The 21,425-nt window shown below is 46.3% G+C and overlaps 1 protein-coding gene across 14 annotated transcripts in view; it reads right to left on the bottom strand.

Annotated features, from left to right (window-relative positions):
- Positions 1-21,425, bottom strand: part of PPFIBP2 (PPFIA binding protein 2) — a 157,935-nt gene that overhangs the window by 53,681 nt on the left and 82,829 nt on the right. For 10 of the 14 annotated variants that reach the window (XM_047876792.1, XM_047876794.1, XM_047876793.1 and 7 more), the window contains 2 exons: positions 20,565-20,678; positions 9,457-9,588 (listed from right to left, as the gene is read on the bottom strand). In XM_047876792.1, the coding sequence (XP_047732748.1) occupies positions 9,457-9,588; positions 20,565-20,678 (246 nt within the window). The other 4 variants (XM_047876804.1, XM_047876807.1, XM_047876805.1 and 1 more) reach the window with 4 other exon arrangements.

The raw sequence follows: 21,425 nt of genomic DNA, 5'->3' as shown, positions 1-21,425 counted from the left end.
AACCAGACTTCCTCTGTAGCCTAGAGAACATCTTGGCCCTTATATGGCCACTTTGAAAAGCTGCAGCCCCTGGAATTCATGCCTACTCAGTTCTGAACCCCTGTTGCCCACAGGTCTGCTGGGATCTCCTTTTCTACTCCCTAGACATTTAGTCACCGTGTAGAGGCACACACGTAACCATGACAGTCTGTGAGTGCCACCATCCTGAAAACCATGGGGCTTCCAGGGAGTAGTGAGTGGCTAGTTCTGTGTGGGTCAAGAGGAAGGGGCGGCACGAGTCTAGGTGATGTCAAGCAGGCACCTCCGGACCCCTTGCCTGAAGGTGGGAATGGAGAAGAGAGCGCCACACGCCTGGGTAACACGGCTCACGACAGTGCCGCTTGTGGCAGCCAGAAACCGGAAAGGCTGAGGGAAACTATGAGCAGCCCATGGGCCAGGGATGCGGACTTAGGGAAATATCACAACAGAGTGGAACAGAGACCTGGGTGGACAGGGTGGCAGCCAATGAACCTGTCAGGCCTCCCTGCCCACCTTTACTGATACTCTAAACACATCTGGTACTGGGGTCAGCCACCGGCACTGTGGGGCCTGCCCAGGCATGCTGGGAAGAAATTGCCCATCCCCAGTAGTGACAGCGGGGTCTAAGAAGAAAAACTCCCATCTCATACCTTGTTTTGTACATCCCCTCCTCCAGTGTAGAAGGGAAACGGGGTCTGAGCGGCAGCTCGGGGCTGAAAGGATGCTGGGCGAAGGTGCCCGCCCTCCTGTCTGGTGATGCCATTTGGACTCGGAGCAGCAGTGCAGTCCTCGCTGTTGTCAGCAGGCCTGGGGCCTCCCAGCCACTCACCCTTTGAGCTAGCTCACCTGAATTGGCCCAGACAGCCCAGGCTGTCTTCCTCCAGGGTCATCTGTCTTATAGCATTTTCCTACCAAGATGAGAGGATTGGGCTGAGAGGTCAGGGTGGCCTTTCTGGGCCTAATTGCCCTGGACCTCAGATCTCTACCCAGCTTCATTGTTACTGGTCCCTGCACCCTGATGGGCCACTTACCAACGGGCTGGGGCCATACCTGCCGTCTGTGTTCTCAACTGCAGTCCTAGTGGAGACACTGGGCTCTGATGTGGCCTTTGTTCTGTGTGCCACTGGGTTCCAAACCCCCTGCTGGCTTAGCACACGTGCCTGACAAGGGTAGAGGATTCACGCCTGACTGGCCTGAGCTACTAGGCATCACAGGCCAGCTCTATCTCCTGTTGTGGATTTGCCACCATTGGAAGGTGCTAAACAAAGACGGTCCACATTCAGTTCGTTCGTGCTTTTTCGTCTGAGAAGTCTCAGAGTCTTTTGGTACTTTAACTACTTAGCATACCTGCTGGGTGGCAAGAATTAAGAGGGAGGAAAGGAGCTAGAATTGGAGGCCCCAGCAGGGGATGGGGGTTGGGGATAGGGTTAGCTAAGCACAAAGCACATATGGGGGGTTCAGGTAGACCCTAGATGAGCAACAACAAGTTAACAGAGATCTTTCCAATGGTCTTGATCTTTGTAAAGTAGGTAAGGTTGCCCTCTCAAAAGACATAGCAGCGAAACAAAAGGGGGCACAGATTTAGAATGTGTAGGCATGAGAGGAGGAAAGGTAGGTATGGATAAAAGCAATACTAAGGAAAGGGGAAGATTCAGCTGGGAACTCATTAGCATGGGGGCAATTAACAGAAAAATTATCTAATCCTCTGACCAAGAGCCTCGGGCCGGAAGGAAGGATGGCCAGTTAATCAAGGATAGAGCTAAAAGCAATCCCCCAAGGTAAAAGATCGGCATTTACGTCCCTAGAGAGGGAGGTCAGCCTGTTATGGGCAACTAAGCCACGACGGGCATAGGCATGATGCTGTCGAAGCGTGCAGGCAGCTACAGACTGCCTTTCACTTTTGTAGAATGAGGGTCCATCTCATCAGGTTACCTCGAGGGGTTACCCAGGTGAGCCTTAGGTGAAGCACCTGGCACGGGGCCTGGCACACGGGAGGCATCCGACAAATGTGAGTTCACTTCCCCCACTGCTGCTCCTTTACCAGGTGTTTGATCCGTAAAAAATGAACCAAACTGGGAGAACAGAAAACACCCAGTGGTGACCTAGTTAAGGCCCACGTGACATTGATGGCTAACAACAAAAGCCCAGGGGCTCTGCACTCTTCTGGAGTGTTCACCTTATTGGTCACTCTTTCCCAGAACCTTTAGTCCCTAAGTCCACTGGCCTTGCTGGTTTTCAGACCTGCTTGTCTCTCTTATAGAAGCTTCCCTCAATTGTTAAACCTCTCAAATGAGGAGTCTAAACTTGCTGCCTGATTTCATCATCGCATTCATTCCCTCCCCTCCCCCTGCATCAGTGGCCTCCAGGCAGACCAGCTCTGTCCCCAAGACTGATGAGGGACAGGGCTCTTCCTCATGGCCCCAGGGCCCTCTTCCTGCTTAAATCACAGGCGAGCTCCTGTCCTCAAACTGCTTGCCTCCCTCTTGAAGTGTTTCCTTCCCTACCTTTAGCGATTTTCCACCACTCAGGTTCTTACCTCTTTTACCCCTTTTCTGACAACCTAGCTATTGCTCAAGTCTGTGTAGGTTTTTATGGATCCTGATGCCGGCTGGTCGAGTTGATTTTTCTTTGGCTTCATGTCATCACTGCTTTATGATTTTCTAGATCAGCATCCACGTTACACATTAAAAATGCTCAATTAGGGGCACCTAGGTGGCTCAGTCAGTTTAGGGTCCGACTTCGGCTCAGGTCATGATCTCACAGTTCGTGGGTTCCAGCCCCATGTTGGGCTCTGTGCTGACAGCTCAGAGCCTGGAGCCTGCTTCGGATTCTGTCTCCGTCTCTCACTAACCGCTCCCTACTCACACTCTGTCTCTGTCTCAAAAATAAATAAACATTAAAAAAAAAATAAAAATAAAATGCTCAATTGGTAGGAGGAGTAAAGGCAGAGGACTCTCACCCTCTACAATAAACCTTCCTAGACATGGTCTATAGATGCTATTATCATGGGGGTACCAATATGCCTATCTTAGCATCCATCCTATACTCCTCCAGCTCATCCACAAGACTCCCCAAGCAGGGCTTGTGCAATGCCTCACAGAAGTATACATTTACCAGGTCTATTCCACCGACGCGTTCCCAGCCAGACACAGGAGGTCAAGCTGATGTAACTCACTATATTTTTTTTGTTTTTAATTTTTGAGAGAGTGAGAGCCTGCAAGCAAGAGAGGGGCAGAGGGAGAGGGAAACAAAGATCCAAAGCAGACTCTGCACTGAGAGAGCACAGAACCCGATGTGAGGCTTGAACTCAGAAACTATGGGCCAAAATCAAGAGTTGGACGCTTAACTAAGCCACCCAGGCACCCCAATGTAACTCACTCTTAACACAATCCCTACTTGATCTTCTGGCCTCCCACAAACCATCATAGGGTTGGCCCCAGCCTCAACAGACTAAATTTTATGGAACCCATCTAACTTTCTTTGCCATCTGGGGAAAAAAAAAACCGGTTCGCTTCTAGTTTGCTAGCAACTCACCTGATTTCCCTGATACCTTAAAATTCACTTATAGCAAGCAGTTTGGGGACCACTGTCCTAAGTTCTTTGTGCCTGAGGCATCAGAACAGAACCCATTCTTTCTTTGATCTTCTTATGGAGAACATAACTTTAACAAAAAGTCTCTCTCCTGTCCTCAGCATTGTCCTTTTGTTTGGAGTTTGCCCCTGCTGCTATTGCTTGTGCAGGTGCACTTTGTTCAGTCCTCTCTTATATTTTTTATTATTTTTTAATGTTTATTTATTTTTGAGAGAGAGAGAGAGAGAGAGAGAGAGAGAGAGCGCGCGCCAGCAAGGGGTAGAGAGAGAAGGAGACACAGAATCCGAAGCAGGCTCCAGGCTCGGAGTGGTCAGCATAGAGCCCAATGCAGGGCTCGAACTCACGAACCACGAGATCATGACCCGAGCTAAAGTTGGACGCTTAACCGACTGAGCCACCCAGGCGTCCCTGTCTTTTCTATCTTTTATACGAGCCCCTTTGAAAACAAGTTTCTCTCAGGGTACTTCCAAGTTTCTCCTTTTTATCAGTAGTATTTTGAGATTGCACAGAGTTACATTATTTTTTAGTTCAATATTCTTGAGTCACCTTCTATGTTATTTCCGAACTTTCCAAGGTATGATTTATGGAAGTCTTGGCCATGCCTGGCTTTCCCTCCCTCCCTGTCATGGACTCACAGAACGGCCGCTCTCTCTCAAGGTACCTGTCACTTTTCCCTCCTAAACTAGTCTCAACATTACAGCCAGAGCGGCAGTTTCCCAGTTTCTTTCTTTGTCCTCTGGGTAGAAACAAATAGGGGGGTGGGGCACCAAGAGCCAACCTCTCAAATACTTAGGTGTTAAGCTGGAGGAGATTTTTAGGAACCATCCAAACTGCTGCACCCTTCCATTTAAGCCCCTTGTCTGCTTCCATCTTTCTGGGGATCTGAACAGGAGTGCATCTATTTTCTTCCTCTGCTTGGGGTGACTATGTGGTGCATCCCAATGTTTCAGGGACATTCCCCTCTTATTCTCCCAACCCACGTGTTATTTTCCAGTATGTCCATCCTCAGGCTCGGCATTTCAACTTTCTTTTATACTTCGTTCTCTCCAGGGCTGGCCCACCTCCCGTCTTAACAGATCTGTTTCTCCCCCATAGGGCAGACCCTTTTGTAGCTGTGTCTCATTCTTGGGTCCCCTATCACGAAGTCCAGGTGACATTTATGAGGCTCTAAATGCCACTCTGTGTTGAAATCTCAGCTGGCTTTATGACTCCTGATTCACTAACCATCAAAGTTCTTCTTTACGGTTCTTTTCTATGTGAACCACGGGGCACCTCCCATAACCATGTCTTTCCCACTCCCTCCTACCTGTTAAACTTGTTCATGGTATTACTTAGTTCTTTCTCTCCCTCCTTCATGCTCTGCTTAATACTGGCCCAGCACTCTTACCCATCACTGATGGGAACATAACCTCTACATTCCACGAGACAAAGTGGAAATATCGGTCAGAATTTCAACTGCATGTACCATTTGGCCCATTGATTCCACTTCAGTATCCCCACGTGTGCAAGATCATTCACAGCAGCATTATTGGAAGTAGCAAACACTTGGAAACCACTTACATGTCCATCAAAAGAGGACAGGCTAAATTAAGGTACGGTCAGATAATGAAATAATAGGTATTTCTATCATATAAGTCTTTTTAATGCACTTGGTGTGAATAAACTCCCAGCATGCCACATTAGAAGGTCTAGAATAGTGTGCATTTGCACAAAAATGAGGGAAGGAATGTGTGTGCATATGTGCATATATATCTGTCCACATAAGTTTGCTTGTCCAGGGATAACTCTGGGAGGACACAAACTGGTCAGGGTGGTTTCTGACTGTGGGCCTGAGGGGCGAGCAGGGAAGGAGACTTTTTGCTGCATATACTTTTATGAACTCTTAATTTTTGAACTGCTGGAGATTTCCTAGGCTAATAAAAATCAGTAAGTAAAACAAAATCAACAAAACAGTAAGAATCTCCCAGTCGACTTCTCTGAACAAACACAATCTTCCCAGTCTCCGCTCTGTGCTCCATATCCATCATTCTGGTTATCCCAGTTCAGAAATCAGAATCCTTCCCTTCCAAAGTGCTATAACCACAGGAAGGAAGAAGGAAGTCAGCACCACCCGTGCTGTAAGACACTCCATTTTCTGCCAGAAATCCTGAAGACTCTTTCTGGTTCTCTTCTTCATATCTGTGTATAACCCTGATCAACTGCACGAACGCCACTTTCCAGGACATGCTGGATCCCTGCTCCCTTCTTTACAGGATGCTCTGGTTATTACATGCAGAGCTCTTTAATCCCATAAAGAGATCCAGCTGTGGGGCCCCCTCCATCCCCAGGGCTCGGGGAAACCAGACTCCTCTCCATGGAAGACGCCTCTGAGGGACGTGCCTGTGATATAGTATGCCACCCAGACATTTTCCTCTGCCTCTGGATCTTTTACATTCCATCCTCCTCATTCTCGTATTTACTTTCCGCACCAGCCACTCCTCTGCAGTCCTGCTTCTCAGGAGTAAACCTAACTGATTAAGCTTGGGTCTCCTGGAATGACCCGGAGCCACTGCGAGAGGCTCAGGAGGAAAGGTAAACAGGAAACCCGGTATTCACCCACATCTCACTGACAGACTCCTGAGTGAGGCTGGCTGTCAGGATGGTCTCCATATGACAAGAAACCTGCATCTTGAAGTCCTTAGGTTTATAGACAACCATGTATAATCACGTCCGTAACTTTCTACAGGCAGCAGGATACAGGCTTCGGGGGGATCAGAGTCCGACAGAAAGAACAGCCTGCAATGCTCTTGTTCACAGTATCCTTTTTCTTTCTTTCTTTTTTTTTTTTTTAATTTGCACTGAAACATAAAATGGAATTTGAGGATAAAGCCTGAGCTACATAGAGGAAATTTCAGATCCAGCTACCCCAGAAAACAAACAAAACAGAGAAAGATCCTGCCTTTCCAAACCACAAGCAATAGGCCTTGGGCTAAGTATATTCACTGGAAAAAACCCAGCAGCAATGCAGGCTGGGAAGCAGCATTCCCCTTGTTCACGGAAGTACAACCCCTGGTGACCTTAGCTCAGTGCTGCACTCACACACGTCCACGCACATGACAATGGAGTCCCCACAGCAGTACTCGCCATGGTTTCAAGCCCCTGGTGCTGCACATATTTGCAAATAGTGGCAGAGGCTCTAAGCATACCAGCGAAGATTATGTTCAATTACAAGAAGGAGAAATGCACTTCAGGTCATGTGGCTGTGCATGGAGTGTCACAGGTTTGAACAGTCCTAAAAAAACTTAATGTTTGTACTAGCAACTGGGAAGGGCCATTATCTGGTAGGAATGAAGCCAGCGGCTCAGGGTCTATGTTGCCTCATGCATGAACAGCCTGATGGAAAACAAAAACAAAAAATTCAGATTGAAACATAATCCCTCAGAAAAGGAAAAATAAAGCAAACAGCAAAATGACTGCTTTCGGTATACTTGGCCCAGAATTGGGAGCTCTCCTTTCCATCCTGTCTTCCCTGGAAAGGAACAGAGCTGGCTCAGGTTGGTACTAACTCCGAGTTCTTTCCCAGACAGACTCATGCACACATACCTATGTGCTCCCTAGTGGCTGGCTGGCTCAGAACCAGGCATGTGACCCAAACTGGCCCAGGGAGATGTAAGCCCGAGGCTTTTGCTGGAAACTTTGAGAAAAAGGTGCTCTCTCTGCCAGGTCTCCAGGCCGATAGGATGTAGTGCAGAGACCCTTCTTGACAATAAGGCTAAGTCAGAACCAAGACGTAAGCTAAGGCTGATTTTTAATGACATTGGGAGGTCACGTGGATCTAGTGATACTGGACTTTAAACTCTGGACTCTTCAAGCTGTGTGACCTAATACTCTCCCACCTATGCTTCTTTTGTTTTTGTTTTTTTGTTTTTTTAATTTAAGTGGCGTTGACTTGTCTCTATCACTTCAAGGCGTCTCCGAGTTTACTGAATTCTGCCCCCAGAGCCCTAACCTATGTTCCCATGTCATCACACACCTCGAGACGTTGGTAAAAACACAACTCCAAACCTGGAGAAAATTCAGTTGCTTCTTTCTGAACATTTAAAAAGCAAAGTGTATTTGAGGTGCCTGGGTGGCTCAGTTGGCTAAGCATCCGATTTCGGCGCAGGTTATGGTCCTGTGGTTTGTGAGTTCGAGCCCCGCATCGGGCTCTGTGCTGACAGCTCGGAGCCTGGAGCCTGCTTCGGATTCCGCGTCTCCCTCTCTCTCTGCCCCTCCCCTGCTCATGCTATCTCTCAAAAATAAACACTAAAAAAGTTTTTTGTTTTTTGTTTTTTTTTTTTAAAGCACTCTATTTAACTAACTCCTCACAAAGGTAAGCTTTCATTCTGCGGGACCTTTGCAGTTTATAAATGTATCTTAACCTACACGTCCATTTGCAGGATGCTTTGTAACACAATCAGTAAGTAATCGATAAAAGGTAGCGGTTACTATGTGTCCAGCACTATGCTAAGGACTATACATGAATTATCTCATTCCCTCCTCCAAACCACTGAGGAAATAGAAGTGTTACTATCTCCACTTTACAGAGGGAGAAACAGGTTGTGTTATGCCTACAATGACAAAGCTAATGAGCAGCTCAGCTTGCATTACAGCTGGAAGATCTGATTCAAGGCCCTGCCCTCTTAATCACTACAAGACAGGGTCTTCAGGTTAATGGAGAGATCTTTTGGCAACTCTACTTACAATGAGCAGCTTCTCAAAAGCAATGCACAGAATTGCCCACCCGTTTTAAGTGTCTCAATCACCAGCATTTACCACTGTGTAAACACAGCAATAGGGCAGGTTTCAGTGCACAATAATGGGGGTGCTTAATAGAAAGGAATGATATCCACTTTTAGATTTTGGAGAGAGCTAAATGTTGCGAGGGAGTATATATGAACCAAGTACCTACAGGATGCCAGGCACTATGATAGGGACTTTTGTGATTTTTATTTGGACTTCACACAGTTACCTATTTTACAGGTAAATAAAATCTCGAGAAATTAAGCAGCTAACTTGTTGAATGAAATTCAAAGACCTATTAAGCAGTTAGGTTAGTGATTGAACCAATGTGCTTCTAAACCTACAGCCTATCTTCCTTCTACATCTTACATGCCAGGTGCAAATATGGGCACTTGTAGGTAGAGACATATGGAAGGTGGTTATCTAAGGTTAAAACAGGATGTTCTTTCTCAACAAAAGCAACTCTGAGCCTAAAATTTACACAAAACATTTATCCTAAAAAGGAGTCTGGCATGTTCTGGCCAATGGCATTATAGAGTGTAAAACAAAAACAGGAACAATGCAGGAAAACATTAACAGAAGGCCTGTACATGGGCTTCCTCCTATGACCTATCAGGAGAAAAGAAACATAATCTAAGGGTTCCATCTAGGTCAGTGAAAAGCACATCAAAGAATGTCTCCAGACTTCTTGGATATAGTGATGGTGGCCTATTGGGCAGCTGACTTCACCCCAGATATATCCTCATTACCTTGGCTCTCACAGAGGACATCTTGGGTCCCTTCACATCTTGCCCGATCCTTCCCCCTCTAATGCTTCCCTTTCTATCCTTGTCAGCAGCTTGAGGGAGGATAAAGCCTTAGAGCCAAAACTGGGTGGTTTGGGCATTGCTGAAATCTGCAGCCACAGCAAAACCTGATAACTTGGTATTAACAGATCATTGTGTCTCTAGTGCATAGATGCTTCTGGCGCCCAGTGGCTGCCAGGCTTGGGGTTGACCAGATGGCCTGAATCCACATTAGGATAGTTTCCTCTGCTCTGAGTTTAGAACTGTATGGATCCCCCAGAATTTGGTCTATCACACTCACCTCTGCTTTTCTCTGCTTCTCCTCCTGCTCTCTCTGCTCCTTCTCCATGCCAACCAGCTTGAGTTTCAGCTCAGAAACTTCAGTCATCAGATCAAGCTTCTGGGTCTCAAGAGATGTGCGACTTAGCAGCTCCTGCAAGCAAAACCAGATGTCAAAATCAGAGCCTCCATGGCAACAAGGACAGCTGTAGCTCCATCCAGAGCATACAAGGGAAACTCCGGTGGACAACAGAGCTGAGACTGCTGCATATGAGCTACAGGGCTATTAGGGACAGGTCTCAGCTGATACTGGGTCACTCAGGGAGAGCACAGCCCCTGGCACCACCCACTGTGCTCTGAGAAACAATGTGAACTATAGCTCTCAAAAAACAAGTTTGCCATTAGAAGCCATTATTTCCAAGTACAGAAAAAGGGACAGTTTTGCTCAAAGAACGAAACTTCTCCATCTCTATTTCCAATGCAAAGCAGCGGGTCCTTTCAACCAAAACAAACAAAAAAACACAAACAAACCCAAGCTTACGTTAACAATATCTTTTTTAAAACCAAGGATTCAAATCACCTCCTGGGCTCAATGTTCAGCCCACATTTTCAACAAATTTCATTTTAAGGTCTCACCGCAAGGAGCCTAGGAGGGAGCTAGAGCATAAAGCAGATATTCAATGAGTATTTACTAAATGACAGAATCCTGTTTATGTGATACAGACTTTTCCTAGCCTATGTGATAATGGATCTTTTCTAGCCACTATGGTATGTAGGTAAGAAAATTGTTCTTCCCTTATTGTAAGACCAGACTCAGGAAGGTTATCAGTCCTGCCCTACCATAATAAGAACAGTAGTAGACGGCAACCTGCCATTAATACATATAATTAATAAGCATAAATAAGACAAAAAACAAAGGTGATAGACAAAATACCTGCTGGGAACCACTAGGGATTATGAAGCCTCAAAAACCAGGAACATTTCTGGTCCAGGGCCAATACTTCTCCATTGGCCAAAGGCCATGGTCCATGAGCTCCAGAGTCTTGGCACACGGGAGACACAGTTTCCAGCAATGAGACTACAGTATGGCCATCAGGAGAGTGACCAGCCAAATCAGCAGACAGAAAAGATACACTATTCCATCTTAGTATGAGCTTTCTATATTAAGTTGGGCAACCTAACCCTCATACAAGAATGGTGATCAACATTCTGACCAATAGCTATGATTTCATACATTCTGAACCGTCCTCAGACTACAAACCAAACCACACAGGACACAGATCTTAACTAGGAAAACATGATTCCCTAGGCCAAGCCCCTCAATGTGTCAGAAAGCCAGTCTACAAACTCTTCATCTGCTAATCTGAAGGGACGGGTACCTAGAAGTTCAGCAAAATGAACTCACTGAGCACTGGGCAAAGGAGGCCGGCTCTTCCTGTTTCAGCTAGACTTGAACTAGCTTATAGCACAGAGGCAGTGACCCTGCCATGTGAGAACCACAGCGTACTTGGTCATGAGTAGTCACCCAGATCAATGTGTATAATGGTGGAGGTGGGGAAGGAGAGAAGACACACAGATTCCATGAGTGCCTCCTCTGTGCCAGACCCCACAGGGTACTTTACATACATGCTTTCAATAAACCCTCCTGGTGATTTGACAGTGAATACTATCCTGACCTGAGTAATAGACACTAAATACTAACCTGGCCCAGAGACTGGCCTTGTCTTGATCAAAGACACATGCCAGTCAACAACAGCAGAGTGCGTTAGTTTGCAAACCAAAGTCTGTTTGATTCCAAAACTCTTTTCTGTCTAACGTATCACATGGTTTCCCAAACAGAGGAAGAAGTCCAAGAATTTTAAGGAAAATAAAAGAAAAAAAATACCTGCTGAAAAAAAAGCCAATCAACAAATATTCACGGAGTCACGGAGTGAGGAAATAGTCTCTCAAACTGTTAAGATTTTGTTGAGCATACACTCTCTACTAGGGCCTGGCGCAAAGGCTCTCTGAAGATCTAATCCTCTCTGATACCACCTACTCACTCCCACCTCCTCTCTCTCTCTTCCTTCCTCACCTTCCCCTCTGTTCCACCACCTCATTCTACGTTTCTCTCTCCACCCTTTCATCTACCTGTTTTGTTCCACAAATGACTTGAGGCGGTTTGAATAATGGACAATTTAAGTTAAAATGTAAAATCATGAAAGTTAAAGCAGGCAGGAAAAGAAGTTGAGGCCAGAGCCACCGCTGGTATAAAACTCCTAAAGTTCTGTGGGTTGCTATAGATGGACTATACCGTGTACGTGAGCTCTCCAAGCCACCAATGCAAAGGGGTAGAGAAGTAATTCTATAAATCAGATAGCAACAATTGCTTTAGAGTATGGACAATTGAGAAAATGTTGTTCCATTCCATTCAAGACTTCAATCATTTACTCAACATGTTTTTAAGTATCTACCAGAAGTCAAGGCCTAGGGATATGATTATTAAAAACACAGCCCACTGAGTGCTTGAATATCTTACATGCAGTTTGCCCACTAAGCAACATTCACGATACTGCAGCTTTGGTGGGATCAAAAAAAGCCTCAGAATGTATCTCTCCTGAACAGTAGGAATCTATTCCACTTCTGTTAATGCCAAAATCCCTCTAGCTATTTTAGGTTGCCAGGTTGTAATTGGTCACACCAATGTTCCCACTGACAAGGATAATATTCTAATTGGTTGTACTAAAGTTCCAATAGCCGTTCCAGTTGGTCACGGCAGGGTTCCAATTGGTTACACTAACATCCCAAGTGGGAGTTCCAGTTATTAGTGATTATATTCCAGCTATTATACCTATTAGCATATGCCTCTACCTTTCATTGTCCTTACCCCTCATCCTTGTCATTGGTAAGTACTGTCCTACTCCCTGAATTCAAAATCAGCCTTCAACAAGCTCATCCAGTCCAGCTCCACTTTCCATCTCCAGGTACACATGGTTCCCAGCCACTATTACGTGTTATATTCTCTATCATATGTGTCTAAAGAAGGTTTACCCTACCTTTTCAACTGTTCCTTCTCCTTCCAGCATAAACTGAATCCTGACTTCTGCAGCCTATCACATACCCTTCCCAGTCATCTCAAGTGGAGTCCATCCTGTTTCGACAATCCAACTTTACTGGACATGCTTCCAGACCACTACTGTCCTTATTGATCATCTACATCTGCCCTCCTCTTCTAAAGTGGTGCCATTCAGTTACAGCACATCCCAGAACCCAAGACAACTTATCCAGAACCCAAGACAGTCTCTCATTTTCCTCAGGGCTTTTTTCTTTTGAGCAATGGTTTCTCTACCTAGTTTGGGCACATTCCTTCTCCTCAGTAACTTCAACATCCTTGTTCCCTCCTTGTTAGTCTTCCAATATCCACTCTGGTTTCACCTTTCTTGAGCACAACACCAACAGGTTTGCTTCCACCTTGCCTCAGTTTCTCAGCAGGATGGCCATCATCTTAGCCATCATCTTTATCCAGAATGCATTTGCTCTGCTTCTAAAATCTTCAGCTCTGATACAGTCTCCTTTGGCCACAGTCCTCTAACCTTTCAAGTTTCCCATTTACAGACTCAAACAATCTTTCATTTCTTCTACTGTGGCCAATACTTACCTGTTTTCCTAGTTAATAAACTTCCCTTAAGTAGTATTTGCCTCCTTATCCATTCTATACCTGAGTTCATTTCAAGTGTATCATATCTGCACCAGAAAATTCCTCATTCCAGTTCATCCCTACCCTTAGACCTAAAGTGCATTTGCTTTACCAGAGCCCAGTCCATGCCAAACCTCAAAGTCTTTTGTCTATGTTTCTACTCCCTGTGGCCTGAAAATTGCTGGTAAAAGACACTTGATGATGCCAATTGGTTTCCATACAAATTTACGCTATCTAATTAGAGCTGATCTTCCAATACCGCCTGGCACCCTTGCGTTCATCTCTGGTTGGTTCCTTTCAGAGATTGTTCCAAATCTTTCCCATTCTCCTCCAGCCATAAACCTTACCCTGTCTTCCTCTTCTCCTCAAGTAACCTCTCCTGCATACTGAAAAGGTATTTTAAATATTTATTTTTGAGAGGGAGGGAGGGAGGGAGGGAGGGAGAGGGAAAGAGAGAGAGAGAATGTACATGCAAGCAGGGGAGAAGCAGAGAGAGAGAGGGAGACAGGATCCAAAGCAGATTTTGTGCTGACAGTGGAGAGCCCAATGCAGGGCTCAAACTTGTGAACCATGAGATCATGACCTGAGCCGAAGTCAGACGCTTAACTGACTGAGCCACCCAGCCACCCCCGGAAAGGTATTTTAAAATAATCTGTTCATTTGTTGAGCTTACATCCCTTTTTTCAAAATCTCCTGGAATCATCTCTCATTCATGTCTCTTAAATCCATGTCTTAGAGCAAGCAAGTCCATGTCTCATGTTGGGTTCTTTCACCTTTAAGAACCACTCTCAAGCCTAGTAAGTTTCCAGGTTGCACATAGAAAGCATATGTTCAAGGACACAAAGATTCCAGAGTGTGCTCTGGAATTACCCCATCTGACCCTCCTTCCCATTGCTGACTATCTCTCAGTCTCTAGACTTCATGCCATACCCACATAGCTTGATGTTCAGGCTTTCAAGTTACCTCCCCGGTCAATCGTTAGTGTTTGGCTGTGATCTCTGAGTTCTGGTCCGGCTTCTCCCTCCAGCCAGTAAGTCTGAAGGACGAAGGACGACTACTCACATGGTCCTCGGCTCCCCCTCACCTCTGTCCTGACTGTGAGGAAGTTCCCACCCAGTCTGTGCTTCGCAAGGGTAGGACCATTAATCATCTACTCTGACAGGCATTTAATCTCTTTCACCATCAGCTCCCATTCCTCAGGCTATAAACATGATCAAATTTCTGACATTCAAAAGAACTTTCCCTCTTGACCTTGCCTTCCCCTTAAGCAACCATCATCAACTCTCTTGTGCTCTCGCTAGGCAAATGCATGTTCTGTGTGCACTGTTTCTATGAATGCACTCTCTCCTCATCCCCTCCCTCACCCCTTCCCAGTCAAGTTCTAGAAAGAATAATCTAACCCTTGCTGCCTCTTCTTCCTCACTTTCCTGTCTGGATGCCTGCAACCCAGATTCTGCCTTCACCAGGTAGGGCACACAAACAGTTCTGGTTCTGGGGACCAATGTCCCAACTTTCAGACGCAACCTGTACTTCTCAGCTTTCAACCATTTAACTCTTCACCCACTGATCAGTGTAAGATAACACTGGCCATCCCATCCTTCCTTCCAATTTCCTGATCTTTTTTTTTTTTCTTCTGTCTCTTTTGCTAGCTTCTTTTACTCCGGTCTACCCCTTAAGAGAAAGGTTGTTGGATCCCTAGCTCTCAGCCTAAAGACTGGATCCAGCCCATTTGTCTGGAGCATGAAGGCAAGGCTTGGTCCCTGCTCCAACCTACAGGGTAGATCTAGCTGGGAGTCTCTCTGAATCATGCAGCTACCATAATGTGGGGGGAGGTGAGGTGTGGGGAGACAGGGGGCTGGAGAGAAGGGGGACAGGTTTCATAGGCTGCATTAACTTCTGCTTTCCCAATTGTTTCCGGGTTGCCTAGGGACAGACAGCAAGGGGAGAGGAGTGGGTGGTACATGAGGCAGGTGATTTTTGTTACTACAAACCATGAAACTAGGTAATGAAACTTTAGGGGAAAAAAACAAAAAACAAAAACCAATGAACAAAATCATCACTCACCCCTCTCACTTCACCACTACCAGTAACCTCTTCCAGAAGGGCAAAGACATCTCCTTTCCTGGAGATGGAAAAAAAACTTACATCTCAGAGAAAACCATCATTTCCTTTTTCCAAAGCTCAGTCTGAGACTGGAGCTGATAAAAAGAAGTGGCCTTTCAATTTATTCTCTCCTTGAAGGGCCACATCTTGAAGCAATTACTTCCATCTTTTTAAGTGTGGAACATGACCCAGGGAGTTACTGACCAATGACAGAGGACTGGAGCCAGACTGGCAATCTGAAACCAGAGTGAAGGAAGGGGCCATGGAAAGACATGAAAGGAAAAAATGCATCCCTTTGCTCTTTGAAGTAAGAGGCCTAGGCTGTGCCAGAAAGCCGCCTTCATGAGTAACACTGCAGCGAGGGGCTTGTTGTCAACCTGGGTTCGAGTCCAGACTCAGCCCCCACTACAGAAACCATCTCTCTGGAACCTCAGCCCCCTCATCCGTGAACAAAGAACACCTACTTTGCATGGTGGTATGGAGATTCAACGTCGAATAAGATCAGCTTGAAGAAAGCAGTTATTTCTGGCTCCTACATCTCCCAGGGGGCAGGTTTGGGGAAGAACTGGCAAATCCTGGTTTTCTTCAGTCACAAATCAGGTGTCTCACCTCTGAGACAGGGTCGTGCTTCCACAGAATCAGGGGTACATAGCTCTGTTTACTATTCTTTTTGAGACAGAGATACCCCTTTAAAGGTACTCTTGGAAAATTTATCTGCCAGGTGCTGACGACACTTTTGAGTTCATAAACCCGGACACATTGTCCTTCACTCAACTCAAGGGCAGGAACTGGGTATCTTAGGCCCTTAATCCGCATGCTCAAGATCTTTTTTTTTATTTATTTTTGAGACAGAGGGAAAGCGTGAGTGGGGGAGGGGCAGAGAGAGAGGGAGACACAGAATCTGAAACAGACTCCAGGCTCTGAGCTGTCAGCACAGAGCCTGATGCAGGGCTTGAACCCACGAACTGTGAGATCATGACCTGAGCCGAAGTTGGACGCTTAACCGACTGAGCCACCCAGGCGCCCCGTGCATGCTCAAGATCTTAAAACTGATGACTTGTGAGAAAGTTCGGTTTTAACAAAACTGAAATAACAGCTCTAAGAAGCGGGCAATATGGAGCCCATATGATCATCCCTGTTCTCACTATATAAGAACACAGGTTTGACAACTTTCCTGGATCAACAGAAAGGCACGTAGACTGACTCCAAATCCCAGAAATTTGTCTTTCCACACCTCACCTGAAAGATAGCCAAAACAATGAGGATGCCTAACACCTGGGGCTCTAGGTCAGGTGGGAGGTCTGAAATCGAAGCTGTTGTCCTTCAGGATTTCCCCAAAGTTTGGGTTCTTCACAAGGAAGTTTGCATCCTTTACTTCCTCCCCATTTGGCTCTCCTAGCCTGTCCTCTTTTTGACACTGAACATTGTTTCTGCTCTTGACATTGATTACATCTGTAAACAGCTAGTCTCTGGAAAGTGCTCCATTTGGCTGTCAGCTCTGTATAAAGTCTATTATCCACTAAGTAGCATCAGCTTCTTCCTCAAAGTCATCATCCTCTGGAGAAGGGTCAACAATCAGAGGCAGAGAAGTTTGCTGTGCAGGGCCCTAATAGACTCCAGAGGCCACTTTAGAAAAAGTCACCAGGGACCTCAATGCATCAGCAGGGCCATGGAGAACCCGCCCTGTGGTGTAGATTTTGTCGCCAGCACAGTCTGAGCTAGTTACAACAAGGATATGGCTGGTCCACGCCTATATTCTCAGGGTGCTAATTCTAGACAGCCCAGGGGTGCAGCTCTCAGAGATGCTGGTAGGCAATGCCTTGACCTGCTTAGGATACAGAAGGCAGAGGTCAGCCCTGTGAGCTCTGTACCCAGGCCAGACTGTCCCAGACCTATGAAAACAAACCTAGGCTGCGGCCTCTTGGAGACCCATTTATGGATTTCCTGGAAAATCCACACCTGTTCAGGGAGTCTGAGACCATCCCTGAGTAGGTGCTTCCAGAGGCAGTCCCCAAAGAGGCTCAGAAGTTCCCCTTTGCCACCCTGAATTTTGCAGGGGGCTGCAAAAATATTTTACCCTCAAATGCGTCCAGCACCTATGTGCTGCTCACATAGACCGGCGGGTGCTAATACTATTTGGTTCTGGCTTGCCTCTCTAACCCCAAGGCCTTCATTCACGCTCTTCAGATGGGTTAATGCAAAGAAGAAAACAGATGGGACCTGAGAGATCAGCATTCAGCAGGGACAGGCTGAGGGGTGCTAACTCCCTCCCCTCTTGGGCTCCTGCTGGAGGGAGGCAGACAAAGCAGCTGTGGAGAGAGATGGCTCAGTGGGGTTGCTGGAGCCTATGTAAGCACAGGGCATGGGCTATACTGGTTGGGTTTGGGTTTCCTTAAGTCCTCTAGGAGCTATTCCAGCCAGTGGAGGGGGCTAGAGGCTAGAGCAGGGGTTGTAGACTACAGGTCTGCGGACCAGGCTTGGCCTGCAGGTATGCATGGTGTGGTTCACACAGTATTTATTTTTTTCCCTTTAAATTAGTTGCCAATGCTTTAAAAATAGACTTATCTTTAAATCTGGATTTCCCACCTGCTGTGAAGAATGAGACTATCTTACAGCACCGGGCCTACATGGGCAGTCAGCTAAAGGCGGGGAGCAAGTGCCTCCTTTAGACAAGGCCACTCCATGCGTAGGCGTAGTGCTCCCAGGGACGGCGTACCCAAGGGCGGTGGCGTCAATAGGCAGTTGTCAGAAGGCCAGGCCTCACACTGATTGGGAAGGGGCCTCACTCAGAGCTCCGCAGGCCTCAGAGCAGGAGGCCAGGCTTGGCTCAGAGCATGAATAGTCTCCAAGGGCTGGCAAAAAGAGGCAATTGTTTGCGTCCCTCCTCCTCCTCAGGGCTGGGAGTCCTCCTAGTTCCTACCACCAGAAGCCAAGAGCCCTGCGGTCCAGGATATCAGCATCAGAAAAGCAAGTCCCTGCCTGTCCTCAGTTCAGAGGACACATGCATAACATTCTGTAAGCTACAGACGGCATTACCTCAGCACCGTGGGGCAAGAAAGAAGTGCCTTTTCAAACAGCATCAAGCAGATTTCAGGAAAGGACTGGCATGTGCCACAGAGGGTTCAACTTGAGCTTCAGAGCTGGGAACCCAAACGTCTCCAGCTCAGGTACCACCAAGCCCAGCAAACACACAAGTGGGAGCCGAGGCTCAAATAAGTCCCGTGAGTTGAACTCAGGAGGTGCCAAAGAGGAGTCTTCCACACTCCCTTCGTTTTATCCTTGAAAGATGGAGGGAACACAGTGAACGTTATGAGCATAAAAATAACTTGGGTAAGTTCAAGGGAAGATCTTTAAACCTGAGAGGTGACAAATAAGACCTACCACACTCCAAAATATACCAAGCCAAGACATCCACCTCTGTGGCACACACGAACCACAGGCCTGATACCTCACCCACAACACAAAAGATAATTGATCTTAAGACTTTTTCAAAAGTCTAAAATCCAGTCCATGGGCGGATGTTTGAAGAGCAAGACAGCCTAACCAGGTGGAGATGGGAACCAACACCAGACTCCTTGACCCAGAGACGCTGACGAGGGAGCAGAACCACTGCACAGAGAGGGGTGTAGGTCAGCCCTGGAAGAGCAGCCGGGACAGGTGGTCAGGTAGCTCAGGCACCAAATGCAGCCATGCTCTGACCTCCGATCCCGGGGACTGCCACCAGGCAATGCCTTCCTGAAACATCAACCTGACATTCTCCAGACACGTTCCCTTCCACATTCAAATCTTCTTTGTTCTCTGTCTGGGGTTTTGCAATACTCCATCCCCACCTCAAAGCCACACCTCTATCACTCTTTGTGAAAATGCTTTCCCGCCCTTAGAGAGCTTTCCATTTTCTTTCCTGGTTTTCAAAAAGAAGACCCAGCTTAAAAAAATAAACTCAACTCCTGCTACTCAGGGAATAGGATGAGCAAGAGAAATGCACACAATTTAAATAGAAAAATCAAATGGAGCCACGAATGTGGTAACTTATTAATCAGAGATGAAAAGAAAGCAAACTAGAAAGCATACGGCTTCTGAGCTGTTGGAACTAGTTCCATCTAGTTGAGGACATCTACACAGAAGTACTGACTTAAAAAAAAAAAAGTTCTTGAAATGCACTAAAAACTAAGAAATACTTGGAAGCAAACGTTTCTCCTAAGACCAAAGGTCAAATGCAAAGCCTGTGTTCATTACCATTCTATCAAAATGCTATTTGAATTTTATGCTGATCATGACAACAAAAAACATTCAAGCTCTGGGGGAAAGATTACATATAAGCAGCCATCTACTTGAACCCATGCATGTTAATGGACTGTCATTCTTTAAATAATTAATGAGCACCTCCCATGCAACAAGGACTATTCCAGGAGCTCCAAAGCATAAACCGTGATTGAAGTTTTTTTGTGTGTGTGTGTGTGTTTCCTAAAATTGCTGTAACTATAAGAACCATTCAAGGAAATTAGATCATCTTGATAGATTTCATAAAATTTCTAATCAGCCTCTCAAAAGATTTGGAAAAGCCTGAATAAAAACTCAACACCCCTTTCTAAAAATTCAGCTCATCATTTACCATACGGTAAAATTGTTCAAGGGTAGAAAAATGATTATTTTACTTTCCCTTCAAAAAAAAAAAAAGGCTCTCAGTGGTAGTATACAGTAAGATTTAAAAATGGAAAAAACTTCATTCTGATGCTAAGCATACAAAATCAGAAAAGCAAATCGTATCTGTGGTGTGCAGAGAGCTTTGTAAATTACACCTATACCTGATGACAAGGAGGATGAAAAGGAAACAAGACATTTACGAGATTTAATTGAATGGGATGAGAACAGCTCCATTTTTCATGTTGACAGCAATTAAATTACATTAAAATATTATGTGTGTAATACATTTTATCAAAGAAGACTACGCAAACTGGGAGGGGAAGAGGGAGGTGGGAAGGGGGCACGCAGGAAGCTAACCAACTTCCTCAAACCCCAGATGCCGCCAACAGTCAAGCTGTGGCTGGTGTCAGAAGGGTGACTTTGTCAGCACGGTGCCCCTGAACCTGAACCTGCCTAGATCAAGTGCCACCTGGGAATCTGTCTAACCAGCTCAACAGGTTATTCCTCTCAGGCCAGCCCTTCTCGCCCCTCCCTGCAAAGCTCAGTTGGGGCAAGTTTCACCTGCTGTACAAACACCTCACGCAGAGCGCCCAGCCTACCTCCAGGCAGGATGGGGGAGTGAGTAGTGAGAGCGGTGACTGGACACAGCGACTTTTAACACATGAGCTGCGTTATAACCCCAGGGCCTTCAGCCCTCACGCCCTTACCTGTTGAAGCATCTCTTCGGCGGCATTGAGTTTCACCTGGTGTCCTTCCAGGCACACCTCCAGGTCCCGAATCTTTTCTCCTTGTGCTTCCACTTGGTCTGTGAGGACACTCACCTGCCCCAAGAAATAAAGCAACGGTAGAGGAGCAGAAATGGCTCACCTACTGCTGGGAAACCATACTACTGATCCGTACATAAAAATGCCTTTTCTTTTTGGCGGGCAGCAGGTGGGGGGAGTGAGTGTCCTGGATGGAGAAAACTCCAGCTGTTTTCTTACCTTGCCATTGCCTAACTGACGTTGTCACATTTCCTGCTCTTGACACACTCCAGAGAAAAATACCCAGCAGTCAGGAGAGCTGCCTCCGGGCTGGACTCCCGCTCCTTAGTCCTCTTACAGAGCTCGCTCTGGCAGTCCGGACCTCAAGGCATATCTCCGCCGGCAGGCCAGGGCTCTGCCACCTCATGTGGAAGAGCAATCCAAACTCCTGGGGAAACTAACCAATGACCTTACCTCTCTCATAAGGGTGTGAGGGCTGCTCACCTATCAGGCGAGTGTTCTGAAGCAATTAAGGAATGTGGGATGTAAAGGGCATGTATTAGCACTGACAAAACTTGGCTCCAGAAAGGTTTTTGTGCTTTACAGGCCAAAACATGACTCTAAGTCATAACACACACATGCCACATTGCACATAGAGTGGCAGGAAAGTCGTCTTTCTAAAAATCATGGAGAAGATCTCTTGGGATTAATAAAGATCCATTTATAGGAAGTCCTTTAAATTATACCCTAACTACATATGGAGGATTTCCATAGTCTGCTCTAGTAGCAAACTGCCCCCAGATCCTCCCTTTTATTAAAAAGGTG

Source organism: Prionailurus viverrinus, chromosome D1 (genome assembly GCF_022837055.1).
Source record: "Prionailurus viverrinus isolate Anna chromosome D1, UM_Priviv_1.0, whole genome shotgun sequence".
NCBI classification, from domain to species: Eukaryota; Metazoa; Chordata; class Mammalia; order Carnivora; family Felidae; genus Prionailurus; species Prionailurus viverrinus.
Note: the sequence above shows the minus strand (reverse complement) of the source record. Positions and strands in the feature narration are given on the sequence as shown.